Source organism: Plodia interpunctella, chromosome 27, assembly GCF_027563975.2.
Source record: "Plodia interpunctella isolate USDA-ARS_2022_Savannah chromosome 27, ilPloInte3.2, whole genome shotgun sequence".
NCBI classification, from domain to species: Eukaryota; Metazoa; Arthropoda; class Insecta; order Lepidoptera; family Pyralidae; genus Plodia; species Plodia interpunctella.
The window spans coordinates 3,203,888-3,227,299 of NC_071320.1; the positions used below are offsets into that span (position 1 = coordinate 3,203,888).

At 35.4% G+C, this 23,412-nt stretch overlaps 3 protein-coding genes and 1 non-coding gene across 22 annotated transcripts in view; 1 reads left to right on the forward strand and 3 right to left on the reverse strand.

The window, feature by feature from the left end:
- Positions 1–571: 571 nt before the first annotated feature.
- Positions 572–19,956, reverse strand: Jasper (JIL-1 anchoring and stabilizing protein). Of its 2 annotated transcripts, XM_053765379.1 has the most exons (18): positions 19,869–19,956; positions 19,582–19,736; positions 18,648–18,703; positions 18,011–18,173; positions 17,341–17,442; positions 16,446–16,532; positions 15,615–15,790; positions 14,550–14,697; positions 14,141–14,177; positions 10,809–10,973; positions 9,871–9,972; positions 8,857–8,991; positions 7,776–7,957; positions 6,983–7,109; positions 5,859–5,987; positions 5,141–5,320; positions 4,307–4,722; positions 572–3,560 (listed from the first exon to the last, which is right to left on the reverse strand). In XM_053765379.1, the coding sequence occupies exons 2-18, from the start codon at positions 19,660–19,662 to the stop codon at positions 3,501–3,503; spliced, it is 2,346 nt and encodes a 781-aa protein (XP_053621354.1). In that variant the 5' UTR covers positions 19,663–19,736; positions 19,869–19,956; the 3' UTR covers positions 572–3,500. The 2 variants fall into 2 exon arrangements, with proteins under 2 accessions (XP_053621354.1, XP_053621353.1); XM_053765378.2 differs by lacking the exon at positions 19,869–19,956 and having other exon boundaries at positions 19,582–19,866.
- Positions 6,805–6,877, reverse strand: TRNAQ-CUG (transfer RNA glutamine (anticodon CUG)). The gene has a single exon. It is a non-coding gene; the product is annotated as a tRNA-Gln (tRNA).
- On the reverse strand, positions 11,699–13,758 carry LOC128681471 (uncharacterized). Its single transcript, XM_053765380.2, has 2 exons — positions 13,475–13,758; positions 11,699–12,793 (listed from the first exon to the last, which is right to left on the reverse strand). Exons 1-2 carry the CDS (start codon positions 13,611–13,613, stop codon positions 11,784–11,786), a joined length of 1,149 nt encoding a protein of 382 aa, XP_053621355.1. The 5' UTR covers positions 13,614–13,758; the 3' UTR covers positions 11,699–11,783.
- Positions 19,957–20,067: 111 nt separating the features above from the next.
- The window catches only part of LOC128681653 (phosphatidylinositol 4-phosphate 5-kinase type-1 alpha-like), a 44,275-nt gene continuing 40,930 nt past the window's right edge, over positions 20,068–23,412 (forward strand). For all 18 annotated transcript variants that reach the window (XM_053765728.1, XM_053765725.1, XM_053765726.1 and 15 more), the window contains exons 1-3: positions 20,068–20,360; positions 20,485–20,528; positions 22,263–22,401. In XM_053765728.1, coding sequence (XP_053621703.1) covers positions 20,264–20,360; positions 20,485–20,528; positions 22,263–22,401 — 280 coding nt within the window. In that variant the 5' untranslated portion in view covers positions 20,068–20,263. The remainder of the gene's footprint in view (positions 20,361–20,484; positions 20,529–22,262; positions 22,402–23,412) is intronic.

The following is a 23,412-nucleotide window of genomic DNA, read 5'->3' on the forward strand; positions in this document are numbered from 1 at the left end:
AGCTCAATTCGTTCTTAAATAAATTAAGTTATTTACTTGGTTATTTTTAAAGAAAAAACGCGGGAATAGGAAACTATTACTGTAAATATTGTTTGTTTTTCGGATTGTTTTATAATTACGTTTTTTTTCTAGTTACCTCACAATCGAGATGTAAAGAAGAGTAGTTAGCTCGGGTGTAAGCATCAATTGCACCCTTGTGCTATAGACGCCATCGCTGCTCGGGCTGCAATTGATGCCTTACAGCCCTTGGCTACTAATCTACCATTTCTATTCTTTAAGCCTGACCAAACGGCCCCAGCACAAAAGTGGCCATCGAAGTGTCTTTGTTCTGGCATGAAAATATTTTTAGTAACCAATAGTTTTCAAATTTGCCATCGACACGGAAAGCTGTGCAGTATGAATCTAATTAATAAATAAAGATATGTGTTATGGGACACTAACTCAACGATATTATCGAACTCTAGAGCCTCTCGTTTCAGAGACAACATTACCACTGCGCCACTGACGTCATCAATAATGATAGGTATCTTAGAAATCATACATGTGAATAGTAAAAAATAAAACCACTCCGTAAGAAATGTCCAGTATCATGTCTTTATTGTAACTATTTACAATGAATTTATATCTCCTATAACTATACTGATAAAAATTTATATACTAAATGTACTTCTATAATCTTAAATCTAAAAAACTGATATATAACCACGTTTTGCACCAAATGCAATGATTTGATGCTTTCAATATATTTTATATCGGAAGCAAAGATTTCGAACATTAATTCAACCGGCTGCAAAAATATTATAAAAAATGTGCAATCTACACATACAAAATGAAACTCTTATAGATTGTTTTGTAATATAAAGTTGGAGTAGACAGAAAATAACATTAATAAATTAAATGGCGCGTTCCCATTGCTCAGTCGCGCTTTGTCGCACCGCGTTGTAGCTCCGTTGTTTTCTATAGGGTTTGACACTGACATGCGATTACGTACGTCAAAACTTCAAATGACGGAAGAGTATAAAATAACGAAGGATGTCGCAGCGCAATTGACCAATAGGAACTATACGCGTCTGTATAAAACTGACTTCTCTGTATAGAAAGTTTTTTACTTTTCATAGTTTAATCCTTGGCACGAAAGAAAACTGTTTGCCTGCGCACTAGCAAAATACAAACATATATTATAAAATCCACTGCCGCGTCTGTCTATATGATCGCGATAAACTCTAGAAACGTCTGCACACATTTTCATGCTGTTTTAACCAATAGATAGTGCGATTTCTGAGAAAAGTTTATGAGTGTAATTTATGTTTTTACCCGAGCGAAGCCGGGATGAGCCGCTAGTCGTTATAAAATTGTCTACTGCGCTGGCAAACACAGAACTTTTGTAATGTACAATAAGACGTAACAGCTTATTATAAAGACGCGCGCAATTGAAAAAGTTATATGCACATTAAATTACTATCATTTTTGACATAAATCATCAATAATGTTGTTCTTTTTCATCTAATGTTAGACAAAGATAGCAGTAATTACAGTCGACCGCACATCGAACTAACCAAATTCATTGCAAATTTACCGCTAATACAGAGGCAAACAGTCCATTATTGACTGAATTGGGATTTGATGAAGCATAAAGTGGAAAATTCCGACAAGAAATTATATTTCGTGTCACAGCGAATTTGTAAATAGCATAATGCAATCATTTCTTCTAACGTTTTGCCAAAATTTTGTATCGTTAGTTCTATTTACTTATATGTTATAATCTATGAGAAAATGAAAATATAATTTTTATCAACGTCAGAATTGAGACCCAATAACTTAACTGCACGGTCGCATTTTCTATGAGCGTTGAAAATTCGCTGGCATAAAACATAGAATATTCATCATTGCATTTTCAGCGCTGGACGGTAAGTTGAATGTCGAATGTCGGGAGTTTCACGTACTGACGAAGGGTAATTTTTTTTATATTATGGAACATAATAATATACTTAAATGTTAAAAATACATATGTGACAAAACAATGATCTAAAAATATACACAATCACTTAAAATATACTTTTCGCGACAAAAAAAAGCATGCTTCTCATATTTCAATTTAACAAGATCTAAATAAAAGATAATTTACAAAATATATATAAAGATCGGAATTTTCATAGTTAATATAATGAATTATAGTTTTGTCCTAGTTTCAATAATTCGCTCCACACTACAGCAATTTACGTTGATAGGAAAAAATAATAATTTAAATATGCTTATCGCGCATTTCATATTAGAACTGGAAGTATTATATATTCTGTGATATTAAAAATCTTTAGGCTGTCAACATAGTGAAGAAAATAAAAGTGGGCGCTGTCTCCTAAACGCTGGCAACACTAAGTGTTTATCAACCAATCCTGACCATTCTATTTGGTATTGCAATGGCCAAAAAATTGCAATTCGCCAAAAACAATTTTCCTCGCTTGAAAAAATTTCACAGAAAATAGGACTTTTTGTAAGTATATTGGTTTTGGATGTCTGTTATGGTATAATTATTTATCACGCAGGAAATAAATGTCTGGCTATGCCGTTTCCGCCTGCTCCTGGCAGAAAAAGCAAACCAAAGAAATGCTGGCTTGATGTCAAGGATGATATACCAACATATTACACATGGTAAAACAAAAACTTTGCATTGTACAACTTTTTTTTTCTTTTAAAACTAATTTCATTGTTAAAATAGAGCACTGACGATGTTTCTGGTCAATTCGAATACATTTGGAATTTTCGAAAATGTCTCTAAATAACAAATTATCTAATGTTGTAATTGAATTAAAATTTTGACTAGTTAAAAATAATACTTTTTATTATTGTGGGTAATTAAGACGTACAATATTACATGCCGATTAATTATATACCAGGATTTTCACGTGAGGCGAAGCTGAGCGCTGTAATAAGGCTGATATGTAAAGATCAACTCACGCGTTTCATGCGACATCTTGCAACACACATGAAGCCAAGTGTAACATCAAAAATTGCGAGCAAAAAAATATTATTTTAAACACCTGTTTCATCGCTTGCTGATAAAATATTTGTATAGTCTACATCGTCTGATGTCTCGAACATGTAGCTTTAAAAATTATCGGGTTCAGTTGGATTATCTGTCGATTACAATAATATATTTTGCGCAGTCTACCCTCTGAAGTTTTATATTGTATCTTTGATTGTGTGATAGTGTCGAAGTTTGAAGCTATGTTTTTGTGATATTTAATTGTATTTCATGCTCATTGCAATATTTTTCTAAATAGTAAGTTTTCTCAGTAAGTGAATTATTTTTTTGTAATTCTTATGAGAATAAAAGTTATTCTAAACCTTTTTATTTTAACGGATTAACGACATAACATTTTTTTTTAATTACACGTGTTTTGTACAGCATTCCGAACGCACAGAACATCGTCAGTATGTCTTAAAACTAGAATCCTTCACGTTGTGCGTTGTTAGTATAAAAAATAATTCCCGACCAACGTTTAGAATTTGGACTTTCTCTTCGCGGGTGACCGCGGCGGCGGCGCTTCAGTCTTCTTGCTCTGCAAAACAAAATAATTATTTCATTTCATAATATAAAACTAAGTCGCTTCCCTCTGTCTGTCCATAGTATATTAAGATCTTAAAACTACGGATTCATATGCGTTTTTTTTTAAATACATACAGTGATAAAAGAGGTTTTTAATGAACATAATGTTGCACCCGAGCGAAGGCGGATTGCGGCGCTAGTATTATAATAAAAACTTCCGACTCCCAAATTTTTAGTACCCTATTATCCACTAGAAAAGAGCTGACGATTTCCAATCGGCTGAAAACACATTTTCCAAACATAGCTAAGAGTACTCTCGATCACAACCCAACAAGGTCGGTTCAGCCGTTTGGTTGCTATGGTTCTACGGACAAGCTCAAAGCTTTAGTGTGGGCCGTTGAGTGTTGTTAATTTCTTTTGTTATTTCGTGCAGTCCGCACGTAGAAATTCCCAGAAGTCGCATTTAAATGTGTAGAAAATGGGAGTGATTAGACCGATACGAAGGAGAATTGAAGCCATTTGTAGTAAGCATAAATCCCAACTAATATTACAAATGCGAAAGTAAGTTTGTTACCTCTTCACGCATTATCTACTGGACCGATTCATATGAAATTTGGTACATGGGTAGAATATAACTGCTATACCCTATGGAATAACACGTAGGGTACATTTTAGCCCGAAATTTCCATCGGCTTGGGTAACTCTTAAGAATGTTATGATTGTCTGTAAAATAAATAAAATTTATCATATGAATTTTACCTCTCTCGATCGCTTCGCTCTGGGCTCTCCGATTTCCTTCTCTTTCTCCTTCTCCTCTTTATTGTCTTCTTTACTTTCCTTATCTGCATCTTTACCTTTTTCCTTATTATCTTTCGCGTCTTTTTCTTTTATTTCTTTACCGTCTTTACTTTTCGTTTCTTTCTCTTTCCCGTTCTTATTTTTTGTCTCTTTTTCTTTGTTCCCTTCTTTATCTTTTGCTAAATCTTTATTTTTGTCATCGCTATCAGCTTCTATGTCTTTTACAATGTCATTAGCTTTTTCTATTGGTTCGCTGTTTTCGCTCACTTTCACATTGGTATCGCTGCCCTTGTCTTTGTCATTGTGTTCTGGTTCCTTTTCTATTTCTTTCTCTTTCGTTTGTTCTTCATTGTTCTTAGTTGCATTACTCTCTGCTTCTGTATTAATAGCGAATGTATATTAAAATGTTGTTACTATTTCACGCAAAATCTACAGGACTGATTGTAATGAAATTTGGTACACGGGTAGAATATAACCTGGAATAACACACAGGGTACTTTTTATTCCGAATTTCCCACGGAAGCGGAGTCCCGGGGCGTAGTTAGTTTATTATAGAAATCTTTTGCTTGATTAACAAATATTCTAACACATCCAAACTTTCACATCGCAACTAATATTATAAATGCGAAAGTAAGTTGTTTGTTACCTCTTCACGCTCGTATCTAACTCAACCAATCTTCTTGAAATTTTGCATACATGAAGTTTAATTACGGTGAAGGACATAGGGCAGGAAATATACGCGAACGGAGCCGCGCGCGTTATCTAGTTTATGATTATTAGTCATTTTTCGTATACCTTTGTCACTAGTAGCCTCTTCGCTGTTCACGGCGTCAGTCTCCATTGGTGTTTCTGTCTGTTCGTCTTCTTTCTCTTTCTCCTTCTCTACCTCCTTTTCTTTCTCCTCCTGTTTGTTCCTCGAGCTTTGCCGCTTGGTCGCCTTCGACGGCGTATTGTTCACTTGTTTCTTTGGTTTCACTGAAACATTAACTTTATGATATTACCAGTGATTGTGTTTTATTAGTTACTGGCTGTTGCCTGCGGTTTCGCCCGCGGCAAAAAGTAGCCTATGACACTCCAGCTCGTCAACTATCTCCACACCTAAAATCACCATAAACAAACACACTTTAACTTTTATATAGCTGAAACATTATGACTCCCCGTCTTCAGGTATTCCAGATCTTCGATTTTTACACTTCAACAGGAAATGACTCATCAGGCTAAACAACATTTTGTTAAGACGTAATTCCTTTATTTCCTATAGTTTAGTGGGACTAATATAATTTATTTTATCAGTTATGCTACATATAGCACGGAGTTTCGCCCTCGTGAGTTTCTCGATGAAAGCGAAACACAAACTTTCACCGCCCATTATGATTTAAAAAAAAAAAGAATACCGTATTTTTGAACGGGAGCTTTCAATTATCTGTTCCGCTTTCACGGCTGGATCCAGATTTTCACATTTATAATATTAGTATTGATATATTTTACACGGTTATTTTCCTAATAAACTAACCAGGTGTCTTTTTCTTCTGATTGTTGTCATCCTCCTTCTCTTTCTCCTTCTCCTCTGTTTTGTCTTTCTCTTCCTCGTTGGCCGTCTCGATCGCACTCTTCATGTTGTGTGATGTCGGTACTGACATTTCTGGAACGGAAAATGTAATGAAATAAGAATATTTTTATTTAGTTACACATATATTGACAGTTTAGCTAACTGGTGTGTAAAACACATTGTGTACTAGATGCGCCCTGGGGCATCGCTCCCGTAAGAATTTCAGGATAAAAAGTCTGTAAAATACCTACTAATATTATAAATGCGAACGTTTGTGAGGATGTGTGCGTATGTATGTCGGTTTGTTACTATTTCACGCAAAATCTACTGGACCGATTGTTACGAAATTTGGTACGCGGGTAGAATATAATCTGGAATAACACATAGGGTACTTTTTATACCGAAATTCCCACGGGAGAGAAGCCCCGGAGCGCGCAGCTAGTTATTAACTTCTCGTGTGAATATTATTATTCACATATGTTTCAAGTCCGTATCGATTCATTCAATGTAATCGATGTTTTTAATGACGACCTCGGTGGCGCAGTGGTAAAGTTCTTGCCACTGAACCGAGAGGTCCCGGGTTCGATCCCCGGTCGGGTCATGATGGAAAATGATCTTTTTCTGATTGGCCCGGGTCTTGGATGTTTATCTATATATGTATATGTTATAAAAATATAGTATCGTTGAGTTAGTATCCCATAACACAAGTCTCGAACTTACTTTGGGGCTAGCTCAATCTGTGTGATTTGTCCTAATATATTTATTTATTTTATTTATTTTATTTAAGCAGGCCACCTTACTATGAAGATAAAACTGATACTTTAACTCAACAATACTATATTTTATAACATATACATACATAGATAAACATCAAGACCCGGGCCAATTAGAAAAAGATCATTTTCCATCATGACCCGACCGGGGATCGAACCCGGGACCTCTCGATTCAGAGTCAAGCACTTTACCACTGCGCCACCGAGGTCGTCATTTATAGAAGTCGAGTATGAAGTGCTCTATAACATTTTTATTAATCTAGAAAGTGTGCAAGTAAATATATTTAAAAGGCTGATGATGACGTTGACACTCACCCAAAGGCTCGTGCACCATCTCCAGCAACTCGTCGGCCGTGAGTTTAGCGGTCACTTTCTTAAACTGCGACACTCGCTCCGAGAAATATTCCCAGAACGATAGACCGTCTGGTGTTGTGAACAGCTCCTATGAAGGTACAGCAATTAAATAATAGTAGAAATAATAATATTTGGTACATTATAAACATAAATCTATCATGTAAAATTACTAGTTGTTCGCCGCGAACTTAAAAGTTATAGAATATAGTATCGTTGACTTAGTATCCCATAACACAAGTCTAGAGCTTACTTTGCTTGGTTGGGCTAGCTCAATCTGTGTGATTTGTCCCTATATTTTATTTATTAGACTTCGCGAACCAAAATGTATCATTTTTTTTATTATTTAATACCTCGATAAATTTATTTTTTCCCCAGTCAAGTAGCCAATTTTACTGAACGGATAAAATTTGTGAAAAAAAAAACCTGAAATAGCACATAGTGATTACGAATTTTCAAATTCTAATGGAAGCAAGCATCTATATACAGGTGACTTTTAATACAATGGCAATATTTTGTCTGTATGTTCAGTCCATAATTCTGAACAACTTTTATTATGGGGGTAACTCCGAAATCGCGAAAAAATGTCAGCTGTTCTATATAAAATTAAATACCTAACTTGTGGAAAATGTATGGATCAGCTGATTTTTTTTCCACGATTTCAATGTTGCTTCCATACGAAAAGTTGTTCAGTACCATCGACTGAGCATGTAAATAAAATAATGCCAATGTATAAGAAATCACCTTGAATATTTACCTTCATATTCTTGTACAGCGTGTCAGCCAATTTCCTGATACGTAGAGCTTGTTTGCTGAACTGTAATGCGGCACTTTCGCTCAAGTCCCAAGAGGGAGTGTTGCCAACATATGCCCTCATACGCTTGACTGTCTCCACGCAAGTCGGGTGTTTTAGCAGCATCAAGGGCTTCACTTCTAGTTCTGTAAAAAAATAGGTCAAATCAAATCTAATTAATCCAGAAGAAGACATTTTTTCACGTCAAATTTTATATTATAATTGCTGAGATTCGCTCGCGTTAATTTAGTGCGTCCGCTATTATTAATGTCAACATCTCGGGTTCTAAACAACGTATCGCGATGAAACCTATACCAGATTTTAAATTAGACTATACCCTATACAGCTATGAAAACCACATCTGTCTAATCATGCCATGTATGACGACCTCGGTGGCGCAGTGGTAAAGTGCTTGCCTCTGAACCGAGAGGTCCCGGGTTCGAACCCCGGTCGGGTCATGATGGAAAATGATCATTTTCTGATTGGCCCGGGTCTTGGATGTTTATCTATATATGGATGTTTATCTATGTATTTGAAAATATAGTACCGTTGAGTTAGTATCCCATAACACCGTTGAGTTAGTATCCCATAACACAAGTCTCGAACTTACTTTGGGGCTAGTTCAATCTGTGTATATTTATTTATATTTATGTTGAAGCAGTGGTGGTGTAATGGTTAAAGCCACATGAGTTGGTATACCTGTATAATCATGTAGTTTTCATAGACCATCACTTGCTTCCGGTGAAGGAAAACACCGCGAGGAAACCTGCACACTATTTGTTTATTAACTTGTGTGTGCAATGGAGAAGGCAATGGCAAACCACTCCTTTAATATTGCTAAGAAAGCAATGTGTGTTTCATTCCACGTAATAACTACGACCCTCAGTCATGAGGAATACGACTATGAAGAATATCTTATAATGCATTCTGTCCCTCTGTTCTTCTTGTGTTTCTAATACACATCCTTCTTGTATGATCGAAACGAATTATATGGCGATGTCTATAGTTTTCTCCCTCAACGATATAACCCTACAAACTCACTCACCCATCAACTCGTCCAGCAACTTGAGACACAACTCAGTATCAGCCTTCTCCAGACACAGGCATGTTTTAATCTTAGCGTCTAGTTCTATCAATTTCATCTCCGTCTTCAGGAATTGTACCCGCGACTTCTTCTCTTCTGCAAATAACAATAAAATTATATTTAGATCCTTACATAATATAATACAAAGTCCTCTACGCGTCTGTATGTTTGTTCGCGATAAAATAAATACTGCACGGATTTTCATGCGGTTTTTCATCAAGAGATAGTGTGATTTTTGGGGAAGGTTTAGTTGTGTCATTTATTATGTTAAGCTGGGATGGGCCACTAGTAAATAAAGGTGGCGCGTGATTCCGCCCTACAATAGAACCAATAATAGGACCAATAGCCTACCGTGGATGTTATTCAGGCGACTAAAGGACAAAAATACCTCATTGCTGATAGGCAACAAAAGCATTCCCAAAGAGAGTCGACGTCAGGCGACCGAATCTTGAAAATGATTTAGTTCTTTTTTTTTTGTGGACCCCGGCTATCACAGCTGGATATGCAACTGGGATCAAGCGAAGATGCCGCTGAGCCCGGCCCTGCTAGTCTACATTTTAAAATTCGATTTTAGAATTCCTAATTTAAATTTGTATTTTGCTGAACCGAAACTAAAATGAAGTAAGTGGCCAGCATCAATAACGAAATTTGGTAGGTATTCATTTCATTCTCTTACTTTTTAACGTTCACGAATACGACACACAAAACAAAATCAACTGTAATCTTTCAAAACAAAGTTCATACTAATTTGGCAGCTCTTACGCAAGTAAGATCTTTCTTTGATACCAAAATACGTCAGTACATTTAGTGAATGGTAGATAATACTAGTTCCTCTACAGAAATATGAAATTCTCGTCACAATATCTAATTCTCATCAAACGCCTTCAAACCCATCGAGGCATCAAAAAAAATCTTATCCTATTCACAAATTTTCAATATCCAAAGGGAGAGGCAGTAGGCAGTCTCACGTCTCACCAGTTTCCCTCTCCTTGTCCAAGGTGGTCTTCTCCTCATCAGTGAGGTTGAGGTCCATGACCAGCTGTGCTAGAACCGATTCCGGTTTTATTTGACTACGTTCTGAAAAAAAAAAACAACATAAAATCATAAAGACAACTTTTTTAACTACTTACCACACTAATATACAGCGTTACTGGTATCAAACGCAAAACCTCCTAAAGATTACTTGGGTACATCAAAAGAAGAACTTTTATTCTACGACTTCGGGATTCGTAGTTTTTTTTCATATAAAAAAAAATCTAATTTGCGATTCTACACATCTTAACTCTATGTAATAGCCAAGCAATACGAGACAGTACAGTAGCGACATGTAGCGGAATCGAACATAGAGGTAACGTTTTATAGAAACGACATTAAAACTAAAAAAAGGAAAATTTATTACGTTATTATTGTTAGTCTCTATGCCCCTTTGGAAGATTATGCGTTAGATACCAGTAACCCTGTATAATAATAATTGAGCTTGTATCGCGGGCCGGACGGAAAATAAATAAAAATAAACTTCGCCTGCGTAATTTTCCCACGAAAACATATATTTTTCTGGGATGGAAAATTTATTACGTTTAGACAAAAGTTGTAGAACAAAAGATGTTAGTCTCTATGCCCTACGTCCTTCTCCATACTTCAATATACATGTCACAAACTGGAACAGTTTTACATTGAAACCCATGATATACATACCTAGTTAACTTGAAGGTAGATAGAATTAGAAGCCACTTGCTTATGCCATTGTAACCTGGGCGTATATGTTTTCCAGGAGGGGCTAGTTTTCCCTCCAGGAAAACGTATCTAGATACGCCAGTTTTCATTCTTAAAGCTGGAAGCTCCTAATTGAAACCTTTTAATCCCAAAACTAGTATGAAATTTATATAGAAACAATGATATATATATATACATACCTAGTTGTAATTTCAAGGTGACAGCGTTGGAAGCAGCTTGCTTATCCCATTGTAACCTCGCGTTTTCGCTCTTAAAACTGGTTGGCCTTGATTGGAACAGTTTTATCCCAATGTACTGTCCGGTGGGCAGGTATGTAATTAGTATGTTCTCCTTTTCCGCGTCATCTGGAGCAAAGGGAATAGATTATTGTAGTTCTATTACAAGATTACATTTAACTTGCAATGTATGTATGTATATGTTTGGGTGGGGATCTTGTCAATTTTGATGCAGATATCATTGGAAGCACGTTTGGATGACAATGGTTTCTTTGCATGATGGTGCACCCAGGAACGGCTCCCGACATGGGAATTCCTGAATAGTTCACTGCACGGATATGATTCTCAGTCACGCATTGAATGCAATAAGATCTTTAAGATTAGTCTGTGATTCTACAACCTTTTGCCTCCTTGACGTCAGCCCTCTTTAGGAATGCTATTGTTGTCCCTTAGTCGCCTCGTACGACATGTACGAGAGGATATGGAGTGGTCCTATTTCTGGGCAGGACCACACATCGCCTTTTGCTCGCGAATTCGTACATTATTTGCTATGTAAAATCCTTGGGAGTCTCAAGGAACCTACACACCAAATTTCATCTGTCTCCTAGTTGCGATTGTGCGTTGTCTGAAAGGCATATACGAAAGAATTTTATATATATTGATGATATATTACTATTTATACAAGGCATGTTTTCTGGTTAAAATGGGAGAGGCCCAGATTTTGCATTCAACACCCCTCGCTCGACCTCGGGTTAACTAATTATCTATTCCAAATTTCATAAAATATCGGCCCACCGGTTTAGACATGAAAGCATGACAGACAGACTATCGCATTTATAATATTAGTATGGATTGATACAAAAGTTTTACATAGAAACTAATTTATTTATAAAAACAAAAATAATATATGTGACATACAATATTAAAATCAGTTTTTGACTACATCATTTTTTTAAACAAATTTTTATTTTCTTCCGGATACATTTGCAAAATTCTAAAATAGACATCTTTTGCACCGCCAAATTCCTCTTTCTCTATCATATTCTTCTTCATATACTCAGCATATTTAACTTTAAAACCCATATCATCTGTTTCAATTGACATAGCCACCGGTTGTCCTATATTCTTAATAGTGTTATTACGAAACAAATTGAAAAAGTCATCTCCCTCACGTATTTTGTGAGCCATCACTTCAGTATTTCCTTTAGCAAGATTAGCTTTTGAGCTAACTTCGAAACTCTTCATGTCCAAATCTTTATAAGTCTTTTTTAATGATTTGACAGAACAAAACGACTCATTTTGACTTTGGGACAAATTTAAAGACGATCTATCAGATAAATCTTGGTTGATTTCTTCGTCATTGAGCACGTTCAATGACCCGAATATAATATCTCCAATATCAGTTTTGAATTTCTTATTTCTCTTTAATTTAATCAATTGAGTATCCGCATCAAATTTTGGTAAGTATTGGTCGATATTGCCAATTTGAAAATCATTGTAATTTATCGGATTCATAATTTCATCGCAATTTTCGACTATTTTAGGTGTTGGTTGCAAGAAATAATCATGTATAGGCTCGATTTGAGTGTTATCTTGTATCAAATCCTGATATAAATTATTTATATCTGCGCATAATTTATTTTGAGATGTTTGTGACAAATGTTGGTTATTTCTTGAACAATATGTTAGATCTGCTTCTTGGTTAGATTTATTTATGTCTGTTTGTTTTATAGTTTTAGAATTTAGTGAATTGTTAGTAATTTTCTGTGCAATCTTTTGAGATTTTTCTATGACTACATTGCTTTTTGCTTGGTTTTCTGTTAGTTTCGTAGGGGGAACAAACTTTTTAGGTTTTAAAACTTGAGGTTTCTTCGCCTCCATTTTTTTCTTTTTACCAAACCTAGGCACTATTTTGGGAGCATTTTGAGTATTTTCATGAGTTTTCGCAGCTGCAATTGAGAAAAATTTACATAGTATTTAATTTTAAAATATTTGTCAAATAAATCCACACATCGATTTCATAATAATATTATAAATTCGAAAGTGTGTCTGTTTGTTTGTACATATTTTTTTTGTGCGCAGGTCGTTGGCGGTGGAGTGACATAAGCAATTTTTTGCTGCAAGCGGAGCCGCGAACCACAGCTAGTAAAAATATAAAGAGACGAACAGAGAACCTCCTCCTCTTGAAGTCTTTAATCTTAAATGTGGCGTGTGGTTGCGCCCTAGAATAGGACAACTACGTATCCTCTCGTGGGACACATAGCCTAGGCAGCTCTTAGGCAATGACAGCATTCTCAAGGAAGTTTCTTCTCAGTTGTAAAATAACAGCCGAATCATCAAAATTTCAAGGTTATTTTTTACGCTGACGCCGGGCTTCAGGGCCACGAACAAAAAGGAATCAATCATGCGGAGATGAGAGTTTCTCTCTCTCACACAATGTTTTTAATTAGAAACTTGTAATGAAGATTAGGCTTCAAATCAAATTATAACAATCAAATTCAATTAATTAAAAGTATGTTGATTTAGTCGAGTTTAATTTTATTGTATCAAATTACCTAATAAATAGGCATAGACCTGAAAATCCTGTTTCCATGAAATAAAAAAATAGAATGAATTCGAAAATCATTTACCTGATGCTTCTATACCGTCTTCATTTTGACTCATAACGTTACTATTCAATTTTGTAGCATTCTCTACTTTATAATTTTCGTCGAATTTGCTAAAAATATCTTGGCTAAATAATTCAGAACCGTTCATAAAACCATCCATTTCGTTTTAACAATAAAATATTTTTGTTATCTTTGTATTCGCAACACGCCAAGCGGGAATACGCGGTTCAATACCATGATTTGAATTTGGAATAACTTATTTTTAAATTGCCGGGAAAATCGTGCAGCAAAGAAACTCCTTTTTTTTTTTTAATTCGGCACTATTATTTCAATATTATTTCCCTTAGTTGCCGTAAATAATTTATTCTTCTTGATATTATCTGTTGTTTCTTTAAAATTAAGTAAGTAGGTAATAAAATTTCCAATGTTGTTTGTGGTTCTACCCTAAAATGTTGCACATCCTGTGGATGATATAATATAGTGAATAAGTCATAACAGCAGCGGCAACAATATCCCCAAAGAGAGTTTACGTCAGACTGACGGCCGATTGTAAAATCAAAAGCGATCTGCAAAATTTTACCATTCAGTTTTACAGGAACTTCTGGCTTTGGGGCGTCATGGCCGCGAATGAATCTGGTATCACGTGAGTATGACAGAGAGAGATTAAAAAAATACAATTCAACTCACCCGGTTTATATGGCTCCTTCAAGTCTTCTAATTCAGACTGAAAAAATACAATAATATATCACATATAGCCATTATATATACATATATTTAAAAGAATTTAATCGAGAGTGTTCTTAGTTATGTTTGGACAATGTGCGTTCAGGCGTTTGGAACCCGCCAGCTCTTTTCTAGCAGATGAAGTGATGACATAAACAAGGGGTTTCTAAATTTTTTTAAATTTAATTTTCATAAATTAATTTAATTCTTCTTTCTCAATGATCTTTTTCTGATTAGACCGAGTCTTGGTTGATATCTGTTATAAAATATAGTATCGTTGAGTTAGTATCCCATAACACAAGTCTCGAATTTACTTTGGGGCTAGCTCGATCTGTGTGATTTGTTCTAATATATTTATTTATTTATTCCTCACCTGTGATACAGTATTATAATGTTTTGCAGTCTTCTCAATGGACTTCTCTTTGACATTCTCCTTCTCCGCTGTGGGAGAAGCGCCGCGACGCTTCTTCGGCGCCGGCGACGGCAGCGTCGAGTTTTCTTCTGTCTGTTCGTCTATGTACCTGCAACGTGATAACTAAATTATAATGCTTTATAAAAAAATATTTAAATTATAACCTAGACTTAATTATAATAGAATAATTGAAATATAAATAATTTAATGCCAAAATATAGAACACCATAGCACAAAACAGACAAAAAGAAATAGTGGGACAAACAGGAAAGACATTTTATTTATTTTTTTATCATATATAATGTTTGCGTAACATACCTTCATACAGACATGTAAGCCACAATCGCAAATCTAATGTAAATCTTAATCAATATATTTCGGCAAATGGCTTTTACTATATGGATCAATATTAAATATTGGTGTAATTTTAAGACCAACATTTTGAACACATTGATCCAAGAAAATTGTGAAAAATTAGCGGTTTCGCCCGCGCCAATTCCCCACGGGAAATGTATCTTTTCCCAGAATGAAGTGTGAGAAATTTCAAGAAGATTTGTTGAGTAGAAACTTACTTACGCATTTATGATATTAGGTTAAGATTTTATAATATTCAAACCTAAAATATGTCTTTAAAGAATAGAAAATAAAATGAGAACGCTATCAACCAATAATGAACATTCTATTTGAAATTGCAATTGCAAAAAAAAAAATAGTTTGTTAAAAATCCATTTTCTACTCTTTATAGACAGCGAAGCAGTGTTGGTCCAGCGGTTAAGGCACTCACCTGTGAATGAAAGGTCCCAGGTTCGAATCCCACTTTTGTATACCAGTTTGACGAATTTTTGTATGGTTTTCACCAATAGATAGTGTGATTCCTGAGTATAGTTTACGTGTATATAATTTATTACAGTTTTACCCGAGCGAAGACTTTTCTTTTTGGCAATTTTTTTCTCTATATTGCCTGTGGATATTTTGGCAAAATATTCAGTTTAATTAAAAAATAGCTCTCATAATGTATATTGTTACCTCTTCGGACGTATTTTCCTTCCGCTCCTGCTGACAAGCTCTTCTTCTTTCTTCCCTTTCTCTTCCTCTTCTTCTCTAGCCTCTTCCTCCTTCTTGGCTTTGCCACGAGGAGTCTTGGGCTCCTTCGCTTTAGGAGTGTCTTTTGGCTTTGGGTCAAGTTTTGCTTTTTTGCCTTTCTGTTGATTGAAAACGATACAATATTCAATACAAAACCATTAAATGCACACTAACTTTCGCCCGCGGCTCCGGTCACGTGATTTCAACGAGAATAGTTGTTTTTCCGAGACGAAGGGTTCACCAACCTTCTCCGTACTTCAAACTACATGTATGCAAATTTCAAGAAGACCGATTGAGTATATAAAGTGTGAAGAGATAACAAACACACTTACTATCGCAGTTATAATATTAATTAGGATTAGTATAACTTACAACTACCACAAAGGAGGGAAATCTTCCCTAGCGTTCTGGAACCGCGAGGTTACGATGGTGTCATGTCGGAGGTTGTTTATATGCATGCAATCGTAAACACTTCAACTGCGCGTTTTAGACTTGTTAGTTTCTACCGTGAGTCGACTGTAACGCCATCTGTCTACAGTATTGCGAACCATCTGTGCGTGTTATATCGTCGTTGCGTTTAGACGTTGTCTATGTGGATAGATGGCGCTACATAATGTTATTAGCGTGGCCATATGTAATGAATGGCTGCAAACTATAGCCGAACTCGGACAAATGAATGCATAAACGCTGCGTAGTTTGTATGACTGCTTTTATTTATCGCCAAATATCGACAAAATGTATGGCGATAATGTATAGCAAGCACAATGAGCTTACCTTATTGCCTTCATCAATTACTAAAGCGCCAGTATCGTCTGAGTCTTCAACAGCGGTCTCATTCTGTGCTGTCGTGTTTGTGGTATTCTGAAACGAAACGGCAGCTAAATTAGGGTTCTGTACGTCATAGGAAAGGAACGGAACCAAATGACGCTTGCAGCATCACAACATCGCATGCAAGCATTAATTATTTGTTATATCATTTTCATTATTTGTTACAGAAAATATTTTATTTGATACTTTCTTTTTCATATATTGCGTTTATGTGGATTATTCTAAATAAAAATTCTTAGTTTTTCTGCTAATTTACTCAAAAACTACTGGACGGATTTTTGTACTGTTTTCACCAATAGATAGTGTGATGTCCTGAGGAAGGTTTAGGTGTGTAATTAACATTTTACCCGAGCGAAGACGGGTCAGGTCGCTAGTTTATTATTTTAAAAAATGTACGTTCACTCGACAGGATGACATTATTCTGAAAAGGTCAACCTTGGCTGCGGACTGTACTTTATAGGATTCCTTTCATCATTACACAATTTGCTTAAAATTGTGCAAATCGATGAAGAATCCATTTATAATTTAATGGCAATAGTAATAAATATAACAAAATTCTGATGTATCTGGGGAAATTCACGGTAGGCAAAGGCGAGTTTATTTGTCAGACTCCGTTTATCTGTCGCCCCGGGGCTTCGCTCCTGTGGGAATTACGGGATAAAAAGTACCCTATTTATTCCAGGTTATATTGTACCCTTGTGCTAAATTTCATAACAATCCGTCCAGTAGATTTTGCGTGAAAGAGAAACAAACATATACACATACATGTTCACAAATATTCGCATTTATAATATTAGTAGGATAGCATACTAGCTGCATATAATATCAGTAAGTTAATTACCTCCTCAGCTGCATCATCGGCGGCTGTGGTGTCCATGGTGTCATCGGCGGTGTCATTCGCTGTGTCGTTGAGTGTCTCGTCCGCTGTCCCGTCCGCCGGAGCCTGTTTGTAAGTTTGGTATGAGTTATTATATGTTATTTAGTTTATATAACTTTATTGCAAAAGACTTAATGCCTGAGGCTTTTTTAAATTATTATTATTTTCAATAATTTTTTACGGATTAGGATGGTAAAAGAACAAGCGGATCACCTGATGGTAAGTGTTCACCTCTGTCCAAGAATAAATGCTACACAAGGGGCATCACAGGAGTATTGCTTGGCTTTTCAAGAAGTCATGTCACTTATTATAATTTTCTAAATGAGTGAGAGAAAGGTCAAGGGAAAAAATCAATTTGTTGTATAGGATTATTTAAATATGGGATGCCTTTGTGCTCATTACGTTTGAATACCTTGTTATGACTCAAGCCTTGTCAAAAATTTTGAAGAAAAAAAAAACTTATGAATCCTTTGTGAATGGTGCAATGAATAGTTCATCTATCTTATTATTATTGAGCCCCATCAAATATTTATTTTATAACAGAAATACATCCCTATAGACATAGTGGATTCTTAATAATAGGGTGCCATTTAACCTTTGGGTATGTAATCCTAAAAATGAAATTAATACCAACCTCTACAGGCACACCAATCACGTCTTCCAACGGCACATTATTGGCAAAGTCATGCTCAATCTGCTTCACGCCATCATTGAAGTCCCGTCTCTTAACCGTTTTGGTCAGAAACTTGTCTTTGTTTTCTGCATAGTCAAAGATCATGTTCGGAGGCAGGTTTGCGCTGAAATAAATAATATTTAATTTAATCCTACCGATATTATAAATGCAAAAGTTTGTGAGTATATATGTGTATACGTTTGGTATGTTACTGGACATATTGTTATTAATTTGGCAGACGGTAGAATAGACGGGAAATTACCATGGGAGCCCCATATGGGAGAGCCCTAAGCGTAAAATTTGTAGTTAAATAATTTGTAGACCACAAAAATTGAATTACATGTTCATTGAAAAAAGGAATACTTTATAATTTACGTTTTATTGTATCACTATCATCACTAGCATCCTAACTTCGCATCATACACACATACTCTATGTATAAATCTTAAGGAATAAATTGTTTAAATAAACAGTGACGACCTAAGAGATTTTGATGCAATTTTCACTGTTTAAAGAAGAAAGTTTAGAAACAGACAGATGTGGATGTATTTTATACTAGGTATGTAGTGATTACAAATAATACAAATTAAGTACTCACGTTTCCCCTGTCCCATAGAAATACACAAAGTACCTCTTTCCATTCAACTTTTGTACCTGTAACAAAATGCAATTTTGAGCAAGAAATACAACATAAGTGAAGAAATCCAAATACATCCACAACCATACTATACTAACATAAAAGTGTGTTTGTCTTTCTTTTATACTAAATAATGCATGAATGCGAAAAACATAAAACTGTTATGCATGAAAGAAATATATTTACAAACCAGGGTAATGACACTGAATAAACTGAAGTGGAGTAACTATTATATTATTTATTTTGAAAAGGTACTTTGAACATACTTCAGTAAGCTAAACAAAATTTCAAAGTGTAGAATAAGGTATCACAGTATTAAACATACGACATATGCCTTTTATACCAAAACATCTAAGGTATAAAAGGTTGCGTGCGTTTAACAGGGGTTAAACAATTAATAATGAAATGCAAGTTTTCAAATCAATTAAGTTATCATATGCTGTTATAATAAAATAATAATGAAAAGTATATTTTTAATTTCAACATTCAACCAATTTGCTTAATTTGTGAAATTATGGATATTTAAATTTTAAAGTCAGAACCATTAGTTCTTGATGTCATACCCACATATGCGGTGATCTGCAGCATAACAATCATCTTTTAAATCGGGCATAAACTACCGACAACGACAAGAACGCGTCATTTCGTAGACCTATTGGAATAGGTCGAGATTGTGGGTGTATTATCTTCTGATTTTGTGTAATTAATCTAGATGGCCTATTGTAGTGCACATAATATGATAATATAAATGTTTAAGAAGACCATTAATCAGTTTTTTCATATTAAAGCCTTGGAAGCGTCCAGTAGGAGGCCTTCCCGCGCTAGATTCCAATTAGGCAAAGTATTTGTGTTTTTCCTATGAACTGTCTGCAATTAATGGATTTTATGGACTTACCCTGGCTGGCCATGCTGGATATCCTTTAACTTTGGCAAAAATGAAGTCGCCAGACTTGTATTCTCTCACTTTTTTGCCCATCTTGACGAAACACCGCTACACTCACAGAACAGATCTCAGAAACAATAGTGTCAACTTCTGCCACTTCACTTACACTGAAATAGAAGGAGATTGGACGTGAAAGTAAAGCTAGTTTTTTGTACAATGTTTTATAAGGATTATTATTAGTAATTAATGGGCAAAGTATATAGACGCCAAGATAATAAAATAACCTTAAAAAATCTTACCGCGGCAACGAATTGACGGAAAGAAATAAACATGGCGCTTTTAGTATTACCATCTATTGTTTATAGAACTACCATGAAAAAAACTACTACATGCACGTATTTGTTGAAACTTTACCGGTTTTTACCGAAAAAAGGGAATAGGGTGCCCTTATTTGTTTTTATTGGGTTGGTAGCACTGTTTAATTTTGCGAAATAGCAACACAGCTACTATGAGCGGTCGTGTCAGTCGGATGCTTCGGGCGAGCATTTTCGCGTAAACTAATTGATTTCTTCTAATTAAATTATAGTGAATCATTGTGTTAGCGATGCAGAAGTGATGTGAGCCATGCGAATTAATATTGTGCAAAGATTAATACAAAAGACTTCAAAATAGGGGGTGTGAGAGGAAAACAAAAATGGCCTCGGGAGATACTGACCACATAGAAGTTATGGATAGTTCCGCCTCAAAAAAGTCGGAAAACGCCACCGGACCGTCTGGATCCGAGGACGATGGTAGTGCATTGTTAAATCTAATAATACGAGATCGCATTCCTTTGCCCTAATCGCATTTTGAGCGTCGCCTAGTGCAGTGTAACCCAGTTTTCATTTTCTCAATTGTTGTTATATTTCGTTACAGATCGTGATAGAAGTTCGATTGCTGAGAAAAATGTACCTTACGACGTAAGTAACAATGTCATTCACGGATTACAATTTGTGAATAGTCCAAAATGTATTTGGTAATGATGGGAGAAAGTGCTATTTAAACTCCTAATTTGTTGGGTCAGTTATCAAAGGTATCATTAAAAAGTGGGTTGAGAAATGTATAGATAACACTAGGAAAGTGTTTACAGCACATAATGTAAAGTTGTGTGTTTGGGTTAAAATTCATCAGTTCCTCGCATGTATGATGTCATGGCATCATCAGAAAAAAAAATAGGGTTTTCTATATTATAATTAATCTCCAATTAGTAATTTTCAGTAAAAGTATGTAGCAAAATGGACATAACATTTAACATAAAACTAATTGTTTGTATTGTTATTTTAATAGAACCCTTATTAGATTTATTGTGATTGCAATACTCGAAATGTGATAAAGATAAGTAAATATATATTCCAAATTACATAGAGTTCCAATTCCAAATGATATAAGGTACAAATATATACCAACCCCTAGCTTCACTCCTGTGTGAATTTCGGGATTAAAAGCACCCCGTTCCAAGTTATATTTTACCCGTGTACCAAATTTCACAACAATCCTTCCAGTAGATTTTACATAAAAGAGTTACAAACATAAAGAGTTGTGTACACACATACATCCTCTCAAACATTTGCATTTATAATATTAGTAAGATATTGTATGTTCTTCTTGACTTCTTCCCACTTCTCCACACAATTGAAAGAATTAATATACTGTGCCAACAGTATATTAATTCTTTCAATTGCTCTATCAATTGCCATTTCACTTAATTCTCTCTTCATATTCATACTTTCTTTGCCACAATATATCCACCTCGTCCATCATCATCCACTGCAGCCCTTCGTGACCCACTGCTGGGTATAGCCCTCCTTCCTTGTATACCATTAGTTTTCCTCTATTCCTGGTACCTTTAACCTCCATTTTGCTGTGCCACTCTGTCAGTTGACTGCTAGATAAAGCCCTGACCTTTATTTCCGACATTTACATCTATGTAGGAATGTTGAATAAATCATATTTATTTGTACCATCTTCTAGGATTAGACCAATATGTACCAGCAATAAATTACCCATTCAATTTATTAGCCTTTGGATATCTGCCAGCCACTTACTTCCACATTATGTTATATGTTATGTTTTATGTTGATTGTAGTGTTTTTCCTAAGTATACACTAGTATACATATATAGTATAGAGAACTACAAATGCAAATCCCTCTTATTCATTAAAAAAGTTATAAAGCACAACTATGTTTTGTCTCTTTCTGTCAATCCTTATCCTTACATATTATAAAACAAAGCACTCGGCCGCATCTGTTCGTGATAAACTCAAAAACTATACTGCATGTTCATGAGTTAAGCTAATTAATATATTTATTTGTTAATTCATATTAAATGATTTTCAAATTTTGTTATGTATTTCAGTTACCAAAGAAGATACTTAGTAATCAGAGAATTGATTTTTGGACGAAGTGTTCAAAATCTTTCATTTTTCCTTTAATTGAGCATTTATTCAGAAATTAGACCTTCACACGCACTTTTCACCTCAAATTTTAAATCATAAAACACTATATGACCAAACTTTAAACTACTGACATTGCGGACCAACCGCTACTGAGCAGAAAGTCATTTAAACAGGGTTGGCACCTGTCATGCCAAATTGACATACCATTATTATTATTATTTTTTAAAATAGAACCATAAACAATAATGTTACCCACAGCCGGCGGTCGGGCCCTTGGGGGCCATTAGCAAGGTGCACAAGTCTGACCGCAAGATTGGTCACCGCCGCGTCGGTGAGGGCGGCGAGATCACCTACAAGAAAATCCAGTCTTCACAGATTATGGGCTCCATTCAGCTCGGTGAGTTTAAAAATCATAGATAGTTCATTATAGACGGACGGGACGGGTCGCGTATAAGCGGGGCAGTCTTCACGTCGTCCGTGACATATTAAAAATTCTGTAATAATTCCTGGTTGGGGACGCCAGCGCAAGCGCCAGATAGGTCATCGCTCCTCCCGATATCCCATGGGACCATTTCATCAATTCCCCAATTTTTGGAGTAAGGGTTGGTAACTAAGCTAAACTGGTCACTGTGTCGAGGTCAGCTCCAACATCTCCATCGTTTTACGTCTAGTATAGCACACTTCTACCTGCACTGCCAGGTGATGTTCATTGAAAAATGAGCATTAAAGCCTATTCCAATAGACATACTTTACTTTAACAACAGACTGGAGAGGACTGGTCGTTGTCAGCTCAATCATTTGATTTTCCGTTATGAACCCATGGTCTAATTTTCTGCTTACTGAACATTTTTTTTCAGCTATATTCATTAGCTTTACAATTTTGACCTTTATATGTATACGGACAAAGCCTGAATTCGTCAATTTGGGAATACCAACGCGACGTAAAATTTACGTCCGTCCGAACGTAGTTTTAGGACTGCCATAAATTCTCACCTACCTCTATTTAGTAAACAAACAGTTACAATTCTAGCACTTAGTGGATCGCGTTGTTTATAATTAGACTGCGTGAAGTGCCATAGACTTGTTTAGGATCAGACATGTTGTTTTCCTCCGCTTCATACACACCTTCCTTCAGTTTCCTATCATCCTTCATAAACGCCTTTAGAAACGTCATGTGTCATTATACTCTTTCTCGTCTGGATTGTTTTATTTTAGAGTTTCAAATGATTGATTTTTTATGATTAAACTACCCGAGTCCCTCGTCCGTGGAAAGTTTGGTTATAAAAATTACACTTTGACCTATTCCCGATTTTATTCTGCTAGTCTTAATTGCAGTTCTGGGAGCCAAAAAAGCACTGATATAATGTTTTAGGTGTTACTTTTCCCTCGCAGATTATAAAAGTTAACT

Bases quoted from the DNA above. Each gene is read 5' to 3' on its own strand.
- Jasper (XM_053765379.1), bottom strand. From the start codon at position 19,662: ATGGGCAAAAAAGTGAGAGAATACAAGTCTGGCGACTTCATTTTTGCC. The intron at 18,704-19,581 runs GTAAGTCCATAA...ATTTTGTTACAG, and splicing joins ATCCAGCATGGCCAGCCAGG to GTACAAAAGTTGAATGGAAA. The intron at 16,533-17,340 runs GTAATTAACTTA...GTTTCGTTTCAG, and splicing joins CCGATGATGCAGCTGAGGAG to AATACCACAAACACGACAGC.
- LOC128681471 (XM_053765380.2), bottom strand. From the start codon at position 13,613: ATGGATGGTTTTATGAACGGTTCTGAATTATTTAGCCAAGATATTTTT. The intron at 12,794-13,474 runs GTAAATGATTTT...TCTCAATTGCAG, and splicing joins AGACGGTATAGAAGCATCAG to CTGCGAAAACTCATGAAAAT.